The sequence below is a fragment of the Nicotiana tabacum genome, chromosome 5 (genome assembly GCF_000715075.1).
Source record: "Nicotiana tabacum cultivar K326 chromosome 5, ASM71507v2, whole genome shotgun sequence".
Lineage (NCBI taxonomy): Eukaryota > Viridiplantae > Streptophyta > Magnoliopsida > Solanales > Solanaceae > Nicotiana > Nicotiana tabacum.
In genome coordinates, this window is record NC_134084.1 from 3,274,125 (window position 1) to 3,292,888 (window position 18,764).

An 18,764-nucleotide genomic window follows, 5' to 3' on the forward strand; every position below is an offset into this window, starting at 1 on the left:
AAAAAAACTCTTCACTACTTAGATGTAAAATTCAAATTCAAAGTCTTTCTTTCTTGGCCCTATTTTACTTCAGAAAAGGTTAAAGAAAAAGACAAATTAATCAGAAGAAGAAACTTAGAAAAAACAAATAGGTGTGTCCATTTGACCAATACAAAATCCAAAATCCTATCCAATGTCAAAACAACTTCAACTTGAAACCACACGAAATCCTTTCACAAATTTTCATTTTGTCCTATTCTTCACTTCAATCTCTCCCAATTATTTTGTCTCTTGTTCTTTTGGTTTACTTTGTACTTTATAATAACAATAACAATAACAATAACGATAACAAAAATAATATGTGTAGTTCTAAGTTAGTTGACGTCTATTATATTAGCAGCAGCTCGATGCACATTTTTGCAAAAGGTTGTTTTTATACTTGAACTCGTAACCTCCTGATCACATGACAACAACTTTACAAGTTACGGTAAGACTCCTCTTCATGACATTTGTTATATTAATTTTCATTATCCATTTCACATAATTTAGACATATTTTATCCCATTATTTAATAAATTAAGTTTCTAGAACTAAAAGTTTTTATATATTTTTTATTAATATATATTTATTTTAGCACACCACTTGTAAGATTAAACTGGGTTTATTGTTATTATATATTTGTTTTAACAAGATTAAACAAACTTCTTGGTACAAGTTTTAGAGATCACAGTTTAAATTTCAACAGAGACAAAATTTATTAGGAGATATATTTTTGTTTGTTCAAGTCTTGTAGATTTATTTGATATATATACCGGTTGAAAATAATAAATATATTCAAAGTGAAAAAATAATATTAAAAAGATATTGAAAAGACTCTTAAAAAATATTAGACAAATATAAATTTACCAATAATATTATGTCTTAATCCAAATTTGTTGCTATTATGTGTACGATTCTCTTTCGTCTGTTATATGACAAATTTTTCCTTAATATTTTAAGATGTTCATTATCACTTACTAATAATGTTATTCTATTCATAAATTCATCTTTATTCTTATTTAAAGTTTCCAACCTTGTTTTTCCTTTATCATACTATTATTTTAAAATACATATCACACTTTATTTTTCGAGATTCAAACTATATAAATTTTGATTAATATTTTATCACGCATATTTTTAAAATATTGGTATAAGAAAAAATACAAATCATAAGTTTTTTTTATAAATTTTTGAATATTTAATTTTACATTATAAAATTAATTTAATTTCAATTAATTTTAAGGACTAGTCAAACTAACTCTTTTTTCGAGTTGGTGCTAACTTTCCAATTAATACATTAAATATAGTTTAAACAATTCCCAATAAACCATACTACTTAAATTAAATATTTCAAACTTTCTTCCTCCTTAAATTCCCTCATGTATAAGCAAAGAATCTTATATTTATACTTAAATTAAAATAAAAAGGACCCATTTTTATTTTTATTTTTGTCCAAAATGGAGCTGCCGGAGATGGAATCAATGGCGACGGCGATCGGAGTATCGGTACCGGTGCTTCGATTTCTACTCTGTTTTATCGCCACCATTCCGGTGAGCTTCCTCCACCGTTTTGTCCCTTCCGCCACCGGAAAACACCTATACGCCGCGGTGATGGGCGGTGTTTTGTCCTACTTGTCGTTTGGATTCTCTTCGAATCTTCATTTTTTGGTGCCTATGGTTTTGGGTTACGGTTCTATGGTTGTATCGAGGAGTTATTGTGGGATCATCACTTTCTTCATTGCTTTTGGTTACCTTATTGGATGGTATTTCTCTCTCTCTCTCTCTCTCCCTCTCTCTCCCTCTCTCTCTCGTAATTTGGTTAATTTGATGTTCTGGTTAATATCAAATCCTCCTTTTGTTTCTATTTCAAAAAAGACTTCATTTTTAGGAATTTATGTAGAGTTAACAAGAATGGAACAGTATAAAAACAAAAGATTTATATTGGAAATACTAACTAGTTGGAATTTAAGGCTTACTCGTATTTGGTTGTGATTAGAAATGTAGAAACGCTCTACTACCGAAGAGTAAGATTAAGATAAGTTATTGGGTAGTAGAATGAAAAATGGTATGATGAAGTAGGATAGATATTGAGGATTCATATAACCGGCTCCATTAGTTTGGGATTGAGCATTGCTGTCGTGCCTTTTGTTTTAGTTTCTTATATGGAGTTCACCCTGAAGAAGGGGAGCCTCGGTGGTAAAAGTTTCCACTAGCAAGATGGGTTCAAGCTACGAAAATAGCCTCTTGCAGAAATACAATGTAAGACTGCATACATAAAACCCAATGTGGCTTGGCCCTTCCCCAAACTCCCCACGTAGCGAGAGCTTAGTGCACTGGGATGCTCTATTTTGTATGAGCTCACCCCATGCAATTTGCTTAATTGGATGATGAGCTTTGAAACTATAGAAGTAGAAGTCTAAAAGCTGCAAACTTTAGTGTCAAGTCTTACTAATTTCTCTGTCCGATTTGCGTAATTGTGTGAAGAAATGGATGTTGCGCCTAACTCCACCCCAAAAGTTAGCTCATGAGGGTAGGATTGCATAAGACCATAACCCATTCCCTTAACCAATGTGGGACTAAGCAAATTGGTTGGTGAACTTTGAAAGTATAGGAGTAGAAGCTGTGATCTTTAGTTGCATGTGTGTCAAATTTCAGTGATTTCGTTTCAGTTAAGGTGTTAGATTTTGCACCCATCTCCTTCTTTTTCTAGTTTCTTTAGTATATTTGTCTAATGGGTTTATCTTCTTAACATTGTGTTGTTATTGTGAGTTCGTTTGCGTCTGGATGTCGAGCTGTCGTGAATAGTTGGTTCATGTTAATTTCAGGTAATTTAGGTCTTTAAAATAATCGAGTTAAAAGGAAAGGAGAAATTTACTTGTGGATTTCATTTACATTAGGAATATTTTGTATTGACATTTTAGCATAGAGTTTTATGCAATTAAATAATATTCTTGTACTAGGTTAAAGTGTGATAATGTTCGCATCTTGTTAATGACACCGGTTATTCATTTTTCTATGTTTTGGCATCTTGTCATTTTAAAAGACAATGCATTCTGTGCTTCCTTATGTAACATGTATATTTGGTGATAGTTTGTTCCAAATAGTAAACAAAAGTAGTACTTTGTCATGCTACTGACACTGGTTTTTGGTGATGCTTTTATTCATTTCGCTATGTGTTCACATGTCGTCATTTTATAATACAGTGTATTCTGTGCTTCCTTATATAATGTGCAGGTATATTTGGTAATCATTTGTATCAAAATAATAAATAAAAGTAGTTTTGCATAAGATAAAAGTAGCACTTTCTAATACTTAGCTACAACTATATTTGTGCAGCCATGTTTACTACATGAGTGGGGATGCGTGGAAGGAAGGAGGTATTGATGCAACGGGTAAATGCTTCTTTGATCTTTGTCCTGTCTTGATCTCAATCATCTCGTCTATTGAGTGTAATTATTTGCGCAAATGATTTCTCTTCTGGTAGGTCAGGATTTATGTCGGATTCCATGCTTGAATGTAGTGATTAAGCAAACTCATCGGTGTTTGTAATTTAGTGTCGAGATGATAAAACAAAAGACATTTTAGGGCTTGCATCAGACTGATTTAGTGCAGATTCAGTGAAAAAATTGTGATCATGTAAGGAGCACCCATTATTGTTATTTTTTATAAGGATCAAGGAGCACTCATTATTATAATGATCTGAATCATCTTGAATTTCTAGATGGTATGCTGGCAGTAGTGCTTTTATATGCTTTTATGGGTACTCTACAGACTTGTAAAAAATACTATTTACAGTTTCAGAGTTTAGTTGTCGTATCACCAGATATAGCTAATCCAGAAATGATTTTATTCTCTTTTAGGAGCGTTAATGGTGGTAACACTGAAAATAATTTCATGTGTGATCAATTACCAAGATGGATTGTTGAAGGAGGAGGATTTGCGTGAGGCTCAGAAGAAAAATCGTTTGCTCAAGTTGCCATCTGTACTTGAGTACTTTGGTTACTGTCTCTGTTGTGGAAGTCATTTTGCTGGTCCAGTGTATGAAATGAAGGACTACCTTGACTGGACGGAGAGAAAAGGCGTACGTTAATATCATAATTATATTGAGTTCTGCACTTTGAATTTCATTACAACTAATAACTACATCCACGTCCTTCCTCCTTTTCAGATCTGGAAATCTACTGAGAAAGGACATCCATCACCTTTTGGGGCAACTTTGAGGGCTCTTCTTCAAGCTGCTTTTTGTATGGGGTTGTACCTCTACTTGGTGCCTCTTTACCCACTTACCAGGTTCTCTGACCCACTATACCAAGAATGGGGTTTCTTGAAACGGTTGAGTTACCAATATATGTCGGGATTTACTGCCCGGTGGAAATATTATTTTATCTGGTCAATCTCAGAAGCCTCTATCATTATTTCTGGCTTGGGGTTCAGTGGTTGGACAGACTCTTCTCCACCAGAACCACGGTGGGACCGTGCAAAAAATGTTGATGTATTGGGTGTTGAGCTGGCAAAAAGTTCAGTTCAGTTACCTCTTGTATGGAACATTCAAGTCAGCACCTGGCTGCGACACTGTAAGTAAATTTTCTTCTAATCATTTAACACACCGGCTTATAACTTCTAGCATAGCCATTGTCGCTGCATTAAAGAATGTAAAATTTGGTCAACGAAAGGCATTGTATTTGTTGACAAGCTATTAATTTGAATATACACAAACTTTACAGTTACGTAGTAGAGAATTTTCTGTTTGTGTATGACAGCTAATCATAATGAAGGAACACTCAAACAAAATCCATTATCAGCCTATTTCAAGTATTTCAATGCTACTCATTTATTGTGGCGTATAATGTTGTAGGCATATTTACTTAAGCTCTTAACAGAATAATAGGGTATAAGGAACAAATGTTCATAGCTTCTTCAAGCTCACATAAAAGTCAATATTGAGGGTGTACTAGCTTTGTTTCATCTGCTTGACCAATTATTCTTTGAAGCTTAACGGTGGTTATCTTTGCCCTATCATTTATCAGTGAACTTTGACTTTCTGATACAGACAGGAATTTGGTGTGCCTTTTCTGTATGGCTTAAATCTATTTTGCCTTTTATAATTTTTTTGTGCAGATGTATATGAGAGGCTCGTACAGAAGGGAAGGAAGCCTGGTTTCTTCCAGTTGCTGGCTACACAGACTGTCAGTGCTGTATGGCATGTAAGTGGATCTTTTAGCACCATTGCTATTGCAAGTTCATTTAATAACTTTTGAAATGTTGATAACTTATAGGGACACATTTACATAATCTATATTTGACTAAACATGGTCTCATGCATTGGTGGTTGGTTTTGTCGATATGTGGTGTGACAATATTGGAGAAATGAGCTTTACATCGTTTTTCCAGTTCAGCTGTTTTAACTTTTGTCTTCTGAACTGATGTTTGCTTGACATCTTGCCATGGTAAAGTTCAATAGTTGCTCCTTTGTTTGCGGTAATCCTACGCTTGGCTGCCTGCTTCACTGGAAAGTGACCTATGGACAATGTTTAATGTGTTATTAATGTGCTCATCCAGTGTCTGATGGTTCATAGAAGAATTTAATCTAATGCGTATCTCAACAGTGCAGTGCACAATTTTCCTATGAATGCAGGATTTTTAATCTCTAGCACCAAAAACTATAAAGATATAGATTAACTTATGAAATCTTCTGAGGAAAAACTTAGGAAACATATGGGCGAGCTAAGGAGGCTGATATGCATAGGAAAAAATGGTTCTTTAAGGCTGTTTTAGGGGCTGGACGGAATGTGAGGAAGTGCAGAAGCTGTGAGGAGGATAAGCAGAGAATAACAGGACTAAGATAGGACTGAAAAAAGGAGGAAAGGAGAGTAAAATAGGGGGAGAGAATCATTAGATACTTCTGAAAATTGCTTAGTTCAAATCTGCTTTAAACACACGAGGAAGAATATGCTTTTATGGGGAAAACTTGCTAAGGATACAGCAGAGAATCAAATCTCTTCACAACTTCCGGAAAATACCAGTAATATTTTGAATATCTGAAATTACAGCTTGATTCTTGAGGCTGTTTATTAGCTTTCAGTTACTTGTTGACCACACTTTGGGTGACTTTTCTGTGTGTATTTCACTATTCTCTGCTGTCCAAGCTTCAACTAAATTTCAGAAAATTGGAAAAAGACCTAAGGGATACCTAGACACGTACTAGAACGTTAGAGATAGATTGATTCAAATATTCCTATCGGCGTAAATGCAAGCACACTTGGAAAAGAAATGAACTTGACTGCAGAATCCTTCTGATTGACATTATGAACTTCAAATACAATTCAACTTACTTTGTGGTATTCCTCAAAGTTCATGGACATATCTGTACCATTTTGAACTTCAAGTTGGGTAATACACTCAATAGTACACTTTGAGGCCCTCTTTTCTGTAATAATTTTCTTTTTGATATAAAAAGAGTATTCAATTAATGTTACACCAGGATGGTGTTATTTTTGCACATTTCTTGAATTTGCAATAAATACTCTGCTTCCTCGAAGTCTGCCGTCTGCAGTTGCAGCCTTGCGTATTATCCATTACTTGTAGCAACATGATAGTCTGACTAATGATATAAATTCATTGCCTGACATCTCAGGGATTATATCCGGGGTACATTATATTCTTTGTTCAGTCCGCTTTGATGATTGCTGGATCAAGAGGTATCTATCTGGAAATTCTAGCTAAATTAGGCAAAATTAGCTTTGATTTACTTTTCTTCTAATCATGTTTCATCTATCCACAGTCATTTACAGATGGCAGCAAGCTACAAAAGGTACTCTGTTTGAGAAGATACTAGCATTGATGAACTTTGCATACACACTGTTGGTTCTAAACTACTCGGCTGTTGGCTTCATGGTTAGTAGTATATTTCTCAGAACATACTTTGCTCGAGGCTAATATCATTGATATAATCTGACATAGGTTTTCTTGCTCGCGTGTTACAGGTATTAAGTCTGCATGAAACACTCACTTCTTATGGAAGTGTGTACTATATCGGAACCATTATACCGATTGTACTAATCCTGCTCGGTAAAGTGATTAAGCCAGCAAAACCTGCAAGATCTAAAGCTAGAAAAGAAGAGTGAGTTCTATCATGCTTCTCGAGATTGGTTGCTTAGATTTTTTTGTTGGAGAAATAGCGCTTTGCTTCCGCTTCTTTTATTTGTTTTATGAGTCTGAAGAACATCTGTTTCTGATTGCTGGTAAAGCAATTTGTTTGGGCACAATAGGACCTCTAGCATTGTTCCTTCCAATTAACTGGCTGCAAAAAGTCATGTAGCCAACTGTTAAGCATCTTGAAATTTTTTTGGCATCGTTCATCCGATCTTTTTACAGAACGTATAATATAACATAACTTGAAAATTAGTTCCAAAGAAAACTTGACCGTTATAGTAAAATGTTTTATAGATGATGACTGTATAGAGATGTATGATTGTAGTTTTTTTTTTATATTAAGTTCGAACCTATAATCTAAAAAGGAGTAACACTGTAATGAGTTTTAGTAACTTCGTGATGAGTTATACCCCGCTAGATACTACTAAAACTCGAGACCTTTGGTTACCGACTCAGAGGAAGACAACTTTTATTTATTTTTCTTTTTCTTGAAATCTTTTTGGGCATTTGGCTGGCTCTTTAAAATTGTCTCATATCTACTGGTGGAATAGTTATGTGGCTCTCGTTCCACAAGTTTATTTGTTAAGAGATTTTGTAAGGTTAAAGTTACTTAAAAAGGAGCGAGATTATTAAACTTTTGATTCGCTATCAAAAAAGAGAGGTGAATTTAAGCTATTAAAAGAGCAGTCTAGTGCACAAAGCATTCCGCGTTCACGCAAAGTTCGGGAACGGCCAAACTCCAAAGGGGTGTGATGCAGACAGTCTACCCTGATATAAGCATCAATGGCTGGTTCCATAGCTCGAACCCGTAATCTATAAGTAGAGGTGGCAAAATGGTTAAAAAAAAACTACCCATATTATCCACTAAATAATGGGTTGGATAATAAACTTTTTAAAAACGAGTCAAATATGGATAAGAACCATATTATTCATTTAGAAAATGGATAACCAATGGGTAATTAATAGATAATCAATGAATCTAACTTTTACATTTGTAAAGCCTCAAATTGGGGGTTCCTCAAGTTAGGAAGACTAAGAATTAATATGGTTACCCATACTATTCGTCGGTTAACCCGTTTTTATCCGTATTAAATATGAGTTGGGTCTGATAATTGATCCATTTATTTATTACCAATTTTTGACCCGAACCATATCTGACCCGATCCGTCCGTTTGTCACCCTTACCTATAAGTCACACGTAAACAACTTTACCATTCTCCTCTCCTCTATACATGTTGGTTTAAAAAATTGCAGCTTCTTTTTATTCGTCCAATTTTCGGTACTTGTTTTCGGGTCCGACCAATTTGAATTTCTGCTAGAAAGTCTCACCGTTTAGGAGCTAAAGCTCTCCATAACAAATACAACTCTATTCTTAAGGCATAAATTTAAGACCTTTGGTTAAGGACGGAGGTGTACTTACCGCCCCATTGTAACCTTTAGTCGTGCGTCTTCAAATCATGCTGCACTTCATTAACAAATGCGTACCTTATCAAAGACGCGCGACTATATTTTTAGCATTTGAACCAAAGATCTCTGGTTAAAGATGAAAAAGTACTTACCATCTCACCGTAACCTTCAGGGGTTGTTTGATAGCCAGTTAGGGAAAAAGTTATTCATGTATTATGGGTAACATAACTTATACCATGTTTGGTAGTCATTAGTTATTTTGTACAAAATTCAGCATAACTAATACCATGTTTGTTTGGCATTTTACAATTCTACATAAATAATACATGTATAAGTTATGAGTCAATCTGTGTATTATTTTATGCGGGGTTGAAGATGATAACTAATACATGGATAAAATACTCAAATGACAAATTTACCCCGATCAATTTACCACAAATCATTGCCATTTTCTCCTGTAAATAACTATCTTGTGCTATGATGTTTTTGAATTACTAAATAAAGTGTATAACAATATAGCAAAAAATTCAACCAAAATCCAAGAAAGAATTATATACACTACAATTAGCATGTCCCTTTTTTTTATTTTTTTATTTTTATATTTCACGTGCAGGACTAATCCCTGCATAATTAATACATACATAACTAACCACTGTACTACTTATTCCTGCATAACTGATATATGCATAATTAATACATGTATAATTAATACACGCATAACTCTAACCGTCAACCAATCGACCCCTAGTGGTGCGTCCTCAAATCATGCTTGAGTAACTGTACCAACTTCATTAATCAAATTAGTTTTTAAATAAGTGAAATTACTTGACTTAGAGATAGACATGTTTTATTATTTGACCAAAAGAAAGCACGCAACATGCCTTTTCTGCTTCCTCGCCATTTTCTAATTTTTTTATGATTGCATTTATCAAATAATATTGCATCAATTCATCAACTATGGTCAATGTCCCATATCATTTTGATATTAGGAGCGGATTTAGAAGATTAGTTACGAGTTCACGTGAATCTAAAACTTTTACTCAGAACTTGTATATATATTAATTAAAAAATCTATTATTCGATCGCAAACCCGATTGTTATTATAGATATACTAGTATATATTAACTTATAAGCCATTTCTCTATTAGTTTAAAACAAGTATAATTATATCTCGCTATAATAACATCCTTATATAACAATCATTCATTATAAAAATCAAGTTTTTTTATGGAATCAATTTTTATATTATATTGTAATATATGTTCTTTATAACAGTACTTCACTATAACAAACAAACAAAATCGGAACAAATGAAGTCGTTATAGAGAGATTTTCCTGTAGCTGTATTTAAAAAAGTGATACTGAAGCTGTCAAATAACAAGACATCAAAGATATATGTTGGAGCACAAAGTTAAGACTTTTGACAATGAATTGTATATATTTTTCTGGTCAACAAATTAAGGTAATCCATTAACATTAATGCGCACCATTATAATTAGGATTATACATGCACCTATATATCAACTTTGACATAGATTTCTATGAAGTATCGTATTTTTCCACTCTTTTCACACTTAATATAAGGTAGCCACATATATCCAATTTCATGCAAAAAATATATAAAAAAAAGAACAACGTGCAACATGGCTGCCATAAATTTACATGTTTGCACAGCATGTATATTGTGTTGTTGTTGCACAACATGTATATTTTGAGCCGATGGCCTATCGAAAACAACCTCTCTATGTCTTCGGGGTAGGAGTAAGGTCTGCGTATACACTATCCTTTCCAGACTCCTCGCCTATGGGATTTTACTAGGTTGTTGTCGGTGGCGAAGCCACATGGTTACAAAGGTGGTCAAAAGACCACCCTTCGTCGAAAAATTGCATTGTGTATATAGATAAAATATTACATTTTAGAGGTATATAACATGTATTGAACACCCTTTGTCGGGATTTTTTTTCTTCACTTTTTTCAAATTTGAATACCTTTGAATAAATTCTTAGCTTCGCCACTGGTTGTTGTTATTATTGTTGTTGTTGCACAACATGTATATTGTGATTATTTGATGATCGACTTTGTCTTTAGCAGAGGCGGAGCCAGAATTTAAAGTTACAGGGTTCGAAATTCTAGTTCTTTTAAGTTACGAAGTTTTAAATTAAAAATTTATACATATTCAATGAATTTCTTAAGACAAATATAGAAGTTAGACCAAAATTACTTGTTTAGACCAAACCCGTAACATGTATTGTGGCTCCGCCCCTCGCCTTTAGTACACATGAAGCATTTGTGTTTCTCGTATAGTTTAAGTTCTACGCATTAATATATACACAATCAAGTCATGTATAAAATAATTATAAGCAAATTTTATGATAAGCGTTAATTGATAACTTGATAAAATTAGTAACTACTATATTATTGCAAGTTAATTACATGGATAGCGTAATTATTTTGTATTATCAATGTATATATGCATATAAGTTTGACTTTAAAAGAAGAGTTTAAGTTAATACGTTTTATACAATTGACAGTGTAAAGATATATTTATGCAATCAAATCACTTATATATAGTTACAAGAAAAATATTATGTGCTAATCATTTGGTATAACCCGAGCAAAATGATAACTAACCTGCTAATACATGTTAAATTACACTGAAATAAATACTAATAGCTGAGTAAAACAACTTAATTATTTAGCTATCCGTTGGTTTTACTTTTACTCATTCTTAAATCTTATGTCCTACAAACAGTTTATGCTATCACAAAACGAATATATAATTATTTCTATTTAACAATTATAACGATGTGCACATCACTTAATTCTTGATTGAAGATAATGGATAAGTCCATGTTTTGAAAAAAAACATTTATTCTGTTTTCTAGAAAAATAAAATATATTTAAGCTGAAATTTCTTACTTCGACTTTTAAACATAACAACAACGAATGATAATTTTGATCAGCAATGACGCTAGCTATGATTTCGTCTGCATTTTTCATTCACTTATATTATAATAAATAATTAATACAACTCCACAAAATCTGAAGATAATGTTTTTTAAGAACTTATCCTACAGTTATATGTGATACTCCCTCCGGTCTACTTTAATTAATGTTTTTTTTTTCTATACAAATTAAGGAATTCACCTTTTAGTGTTAATTAATAATGAAATTGACCATATTAATCTTAATTTGTTCGTTGAAAATACAACAAATAATAGGCTCTTTATTTCAAGGGTAACTTTGAAAAAAAGAAGTTAATTGATACTTGATGTCTAAAAAAATCAATTATTGTGGATCACAAAAAAAGCCAATAAATCAATTAAAGTGGACTGGAGGGAGTATTTCAAGAGAACGAAAACCAAATCAAGTCTTCACTACAAACAAAACTCCTAATATATTCCATATTGCGAGTTATTTCATGCCATAAATCGACTCGAACACTCAAGAAATATGCTGGATAGGCTAATTCACATCTCTTACAGTCAACATATGAGTCCTTTGTTCGTGGAGTAGAAGCAGTGGCGGATCCAGGATTTTAAAATCATAGGTGTTCGCCGATAAAAATTGTGAAAATAAGAGGAAAAAGAGTTAAGTTGTGGGTGCTCTCTCAATATTTGTCTAAATATTTTTATAATTGCTTATGTATATTTAGTCAATCTCATCAAAGATAATGGGTACTTGACCATCCACAATTGATAATATAGATCCGCCACCGAGTAGAAGCAATTTGTTTAGCCTTACAACAGTGCTGTTTCAGACCAGCTATTTTACGATTACGACTTTTCGGTCTGAATATAGTCGAAAATTAACATTTTCTAACCACTTTCTGACCGTGTCTGCAGTCAAAAAATAGCCACTTTCTAGTAGTGGCCCCAAGGTATCATTTCTAATACATTGGCCGGACATGCTCAAATTGACTACGTACATCTTATACATACACGTATCATAAATCTTTACTGAATGCAATATTGGGTCCATATGTTTTTTATATACGTATTATATCAAAAATACTAGATTCGATCGAACGCTACATCCGCCTCTATAATATACATATTGTGGTGTTGGTTTGGTAAGGGACCATATCCTTTCTATTTATGGGAGTCTTATAAAATGCCAAATTCAGGTAAACTAAAGATGCCAAAATCCAAAATCATAATTTAGACTATTCAAAAAGAAGAAACAATATACTTTTAATGAAGACAACTTATAAAAGAACAGAACAATATGGTCGTTTACTTGGTTACGTAGCCGGCAGTTGCAAATGTTGAATAATCTATCTAAATTTTCCAATTTTTATGCCTCATATTCTAAAAAAAGATCTCAATATTTTGACAAATTGAAAATTATTTTACTTTTAATTTTTGTCTTTTAGTTTATAAACTTCAAAATTCATAAGCTTAATATGTCATTGTAATGACTTAATCTACTGTCATTAATTGGTTACCACCTCGTTCCAATTTAGTCTTTAAACTATACAATTGACTTTTCTAAAGTCAAAACAATTTATTTTTTTCAAAAAACAAAAGAAACTCCACCTTGTTCCTATGATAATAACTAATTATGCTACCACCGGGAAAGGGAGCCTTGGCGTAATTGGTAAAGTTGTCTCCATGTGACCAGGAGATCACGGGTTCGAGCCGTATAAACAGCCTCTTACAGAAATGTAGGGTAAGACTGCGTACAATAGACCCTTGTGGTCCGGCTTTTCTCCAGACCCCGCATATAGCAGGAGCTTAGTACACCGGACTGCCCAAGCTACAACCAATTTTTTTTAATCGGAGGTCTCGGGTTCAGACATGGTATGAAGAACCTCTAGTTAATAGTCGCTTTATTCCATTTAGACAACCTATCCTTTGCAAATTTGAACTAGTCGAGCTCGTGACATTAAGATACCAGATGATTAAATCGAAAATAATAAAACATATTTTTTTAACACCAAACAAACAAGTCATCACGATTACACAACATCCACGTAACAACACTAAAAATAAATATTAGATTTTAAAAATTAGAGTATGGATTACAAGTCAAGGGACCAAAATTGAAAGAGCAAAAGAAGGACAAAAAACAAAGATTTGACTTCAGAGGTCAAACATTTGATTTCTGTTTGAGAAGGAGGGAACATTAAAACCATGCTAATCAACTTATAAAATATATAGACAACACAAGAATTTAGCACAAAACATGCCTGCTTCCACAATTAATTATATCACAAAAATACAAGGAAAAAAAAGTTCTCTACTAACTCTCTTTGTTTCTGTGTGCGTCTGCATCAAGCTATGTCGCTCGAACTCTTCAAAAATGTCGCCGCGCTTTTGTTCGATCTTCCAAAAATACATTATTGTTAGATGAACTAGCACACATTCCGTCAGCATTCTTGAAGAGTATGAATAGCACAGATATCAAGAACAATAACCAGTATATAACATACTTTTTTTAAAAAGATGAAAGAATAATCAATAAAAATCCAAGAATTGATCAAATTAGACAACACGAGATTTTAGCACAAAATATGCCTGCTTCCACCATTAATTATATCAGAAAAATACAAGGAAAAAATAATCTCTACTAATTCTCTCTGTCTGTGCGTCTGTATCAAGCTATATTGCTCGAACTCTTCAAAAATGTCGCCGCGCTTCTGTTCGATCTTCCAAAAATACATTATTGTTAGATGAACTAGCACACATCCCGTCAGCATTCTTGAAGAGTCCGAATAGCACAAATATCAAGAACCATAACCAGTATATAAAATATTTTTTTAAAAAAGATGAAAGAATAATCAATAAAAATCCAAGAATTGATCAAATTAGACAACACAAGATTTTAGCACAAAATATGCCTGCTTCCACCATTAATTATATCAGAAAAATACAAGGAAAAAATAATCTCTACTAACTCTCTCTGTCTGTGTGTCTATATCAAGCTATGTTACTCGAACTCTCCAAAAATGTTGCCGCACTCTTATCCGATCCTCCAAAAAGACATTACTGTTAGATGATTTAGCACACATCCCGTCAGCATTCTTGAAGAGTCCGAACAACACAGATATCAAGAACAATATCCAATATATAAAATAATTTTTTTTTAAAAGATGAAAGAATAATCAATAATCCAAGAATTGATCACATTACACAATTCAAACAACTAAACTTCCATCAAGCTTTTGATAATAATCAATCGAACATTCTGCAGCTTCTTCATCAATAATAAACTTCTCCTCCTCTTCTTCTTCTTCATTTTCTTGACCAAAATCTCCTTGTATATTTGCAGTTAACTCTTTTGCTCTTTTAGCTTGATCTTCCCAATTTGTTCTTGCCAAAATAATCAACAACATTGTCACTGCACATGAAGCTTGAGCTGCTAATAATCCAATCCAAAGTCCCTCAAAATCGAAACCCCGAAAAAACCCTAAATAAATAGCTATTGGCATTCCAACAAGATAAAAACAACCAAGATTAATATTAGCACCCAATTTAGGTCTAGCTGTTCCTCTTAATACACCACAACCTGTTGTTTGTGGATTATACTTGCCCAAATATTCCTCACTAATATAGCAAATGACAATGCCAATAGTCCAAAAATGAAACTATAACATAGTCCAATAATTGCAGCTATTTTTGCTTGATTAGGCCTATTAGCACCAAGTTCATTTCCAACTCTTGTTGATACACCAAAACTTAAAGAAGAAGGGAAAATGTATATCAAACTTGTTGTTTGAATCAAAATTCCCATTGATGCAACACTTGCTTTAGGGTTTAACAATAATCCACATAATAAAATCATAATTTCATACCACCACCATTCTAAACAAACACTAATACAACTTGGAATGGCTAAATTTAAAAGTGTTTTCCACCCTTTAAAACACTCTTTAGATATCGCGCTCCATGTTTTCTTATGTACCCCTGACACTATAATGTACGCGATTAATGACCCCACAAGATTGAAATTTGTCCAAACCCCACTTAAAGCAACACCCTTAATACCAAGATTAAGGACTATAACAAGAAAATAGTTGATTGGAATATGAACAAGAGTATTGTGCTGCTCTCGCGATTCTTGTTCATATTCCAATCAACTATTTTCTTGTTATAGTCCTTAATCTTGGTATTAAGGGTGTTGCTTTAAGTGGGGTTTGGACAAATTTCAATCTTGTGGGGTCATTAATCGCGTACATTATAGTGTCAGGGGTACATAAGAAAACATGGAGCGCGATATCTAAAGAGTGTTTTAAAGGGTGGAAAACACTTTTAAATTTAGCCATTCCAAGTTGTATTAGTGTTTGTTTAGAATGGTGGTGGTATGAAATTATGATTTTATTATGTGGATTATTGTTAAACCCTAAAGCAAGTGTTGCATCAATGGGAATTTTGATTCAAACAACAAGTTTGATATACATTTTCCCTTCTTCTTTAAGTTTTGGTGTATCAACAAGAGTTGGAAATGAACTTGGTGCTAATAGGCCTAATCAAGCAAAAATAGCTGCAATTATTGGACTATGTTATAGTTTCATTTTTGGACTATTGGCATTGTCATTTGCTATATTAGTGAGGAATATTTGGGCAAGTATAATCCACAAACAACAGGTTTTGCCCAAATATTCCTCACTAATATAGCAAATGACAATGCCAATAGTCCAAAAATGAAACTATAACATAGTCCAATAATTGCAGCTATTTTTGCTTGATTAGGCCTATTAGCACCAAGTTCATTTCCAACTCTTGTTGATACACCAAAACTTAAAGAAGAAGGGAAAATGTATATCAAACTTGTTGTTTGAATCAAAATTCCCATTGATGCAACACTTGCTTTAGGGTTTAACAATAATCCACATAATAAAATCATAATTTCATACCACCACCATTCTAAACAAACACTAATACAACTTGGAATGGCTAAATTTAAAAGTGTTTTCCACCCTTTAAAACACTCTTTAGATATCGCGCTCCATGTTTTCTTATGTACCCCTGACACTATAATGTACGCGATTAATGACCCCACAAGATTGAAATTTGTCCAAACCCCACTTAAAGCAACACCCTTAATACCAAGATTAAGGACTATAACAAGAAAATAGTTGATTGGAATATGAACAAGAATCGCGAGAGCAGCACAATACGTTAGAGGCATTATTATCGATTGAGAACGAAGATAAATCCTCAAAGGATGTAAAAACGAGAGAGCAAAAAGATCAGGAATAGAGTAAATAATGTAACTCTGTGCTTGTGTGGCTATTTCATGATCTTGGCCACAAAATATCAAGATTTTTTTCATATTACACCACATGAATGAAATGGGAATTGATACCAAAAGAAGAAGAAGAATTGTCCTTTGTAAACTTAGGCCAAGAATCTTGAACCTTTTAGCACCAAATGCTTGTCCACAAATTGGTTCCATTCCCATGGCTAAACCAGAAAGAATCGAATAACCGGTTATATTTGCAAAACCGATCGCGAGCGAGCCACCAGCTAAAGAAAGTTCCCCTAAACGACCAAGAAATAGCATTGAGATCATTGAACGAGAGTAGAGAAGTAAACCTATGAAAATCATGGGAAGTGCAATAGTGGCTATGGATTTTGTTTCAGAAATAGCCAAAAACAGAGTATTTTGCTCTGTTTTGCTCTCTTCATTTTGGTTTTCCAATCTTGGAATTTCAGAAACCAATGGAGTCAACATCTTTGATTTTTGCTTTTTGCTTTTGAATTTCAGAATTTTTTCTTTTTTTGTATGAATTTTTAGACAAAAAAAATGTAACAGAAAGTTGTGGGCAAAGAAAAGGGATAGAGGGTTTAAGGAGTAACGGTTTGGTTTGGTTTTATAAGCGCGGGGAATATTGAAAAATTTAGTTTTTATTTTATTTTTTATATTATATCTTTGTTGACTTGTTGCAATTTATCAAGGAAATTCAAAAAAATTAAATATACGAAGAAACAAAAAGATTCACAGTATAAAAGGAGATACAGATGAACCCACTTCCGCCCCCTGACTCCGCCACGAAGCAAAACCTCTGAAAAATATAAAGATGAAGACGATGATTATGACTATAGAGGAATGCGTGAGATATATGTCACAAACCGGGTATATATAGGTACAAGGATTTTCTATTTTGTTAAGTTTTTTAACATGGTAATAGAACCATCTTTTAGTAAATCAAATTAATATTTTTCTGATTGTAGTAGCGTTGAATGAACGGTAAATTTAAAATCAAATCCGGTAATTTTAAAGGTGATTCCAATATTAGATTTTGAAGAATCGCGACTTTATGGTGACCTATTCAAAAGAAGCTGATCGCTATGATTTTGATTACCTAACAACTTGTTTGGATTGTTGTCACATGTCGTTTCATAATGTATCGTATTGTATTGCACTAAATCATTGTATTATATTGTTTAATGAATATAACGTTTGGATAGATTATATCGTTTATCGTCGTTTCATAATATCACACATCAACAATATGAAGAATAAACTTACAATATTATTAAGAAAAAATAGAATACATAGTATAATTATTATATAAAAAAATCAGGTAAAGAATAAGATATAATTATTTAATAATATAAAAAAATCAGGTAAAGAATAAGATATAATTATTTAATAATAGAAAAGGATAAGATGAGAGAAAAAGGTAAGGTAACTAGCACCCAACTAAGATCCACTTATGAAACCCAACATGTAGTTTATACATATGATATGATATCAATATATATTCACATTCAATGTTTACATTAACCTACAATAATTTATTATAGTAAAATTATAAATTAAAGTAAAAAATAAATAAATAATTATGGTTTAGTAGTAACAATGTATGTTAAGTTGAAGACAGAAGCGGAGCCAAGATTTGAAGCTTATGTATTCGAGACTCTAATTCGTTTAGTAACTGAATTCTAAATTAATAATTTGTTCCTTAAAGAAAAATATAAAATCCGAACCAAAGCTGCTAGATATTGAACCCGTAAACAACATGCCGGCTCCGCCCCCGGTTGAAGACATGTGTCAATCAATGTTATGTATTGTGGATTGGTGTTAACACCATTTAATTAATGAGATTTATAAATAACAACATTTAATGAGATTTATAAATGTTTTAACTCCCTAAAAATGTCAAGTCAAAAAGAGAAGAAACTAAATGTTTCCCCTTAAGACTGTAGTGCGTGTTAGTTGACTTTTCTTAATCTCCTA

General features: G+C 32.9%; 2 protein-coding genes across 2 annotated transcripts; one reads left to right on the forward strand and one right to left on the reverse strand.

Moving 5' to 3' along the window:
• The first annotated feature begins 305 nt into the window (after positions 1 to 305).
• LOC107791382 (lysophospholipid acyltransferase 1) lies at positions 306 to 7,434 on the forward strand. The gene is made up of 8 exons (XM_075253257.1): positions 306 to 1,780; positions 3,354 to 3,409; positions 3,878 to 4,098; positions 4,186 to 4,591; positions 5,136 to 5,221; positions 6,652 to 6,715; positions 6,799 to 6,911; positions 7,001 to 7,434. Exons 1-8 carry the CDS (start codon positions 1,476 to 1,478, stop codon positions 7,139 to 7,141), a joined length of 1,392 nt encoding a protein of 463 aa, XP_075109358.1. The 5' UTR covers positions 306 to 1,475; the 3' UTR covers positions 7,142 to 7,434.
• Positions 7,435 to 14,435: 7,001 nt separating this feature from the next.
• Positions 14,436 to 17,578, reverse strand: LOC107791383 (protein DETOXIFICATION 49-like). Its single transcript, XM_075254334.1, has 3 exons — positions 16,120 to 17,578; positions 15,483 to 15,543; positions 14,436 to 15,165 (listed from the first exon to the last, which is right to left on the reverse strand). Exons 1-3 carry the CDS (start codon positions 17,253 to 17,255, stop codon positions 14,716 to 14,718), a joined length of 1,647 nt encoding a protein of 548 aa, XP_075110435.1. The 5' UTR covers positions 17,256 to 17,578; the 3' UTR covers positions 14,436 to 14,715.
• Positions 17,579 to 18,764: the final 1,186 nt, after the last annotated feature.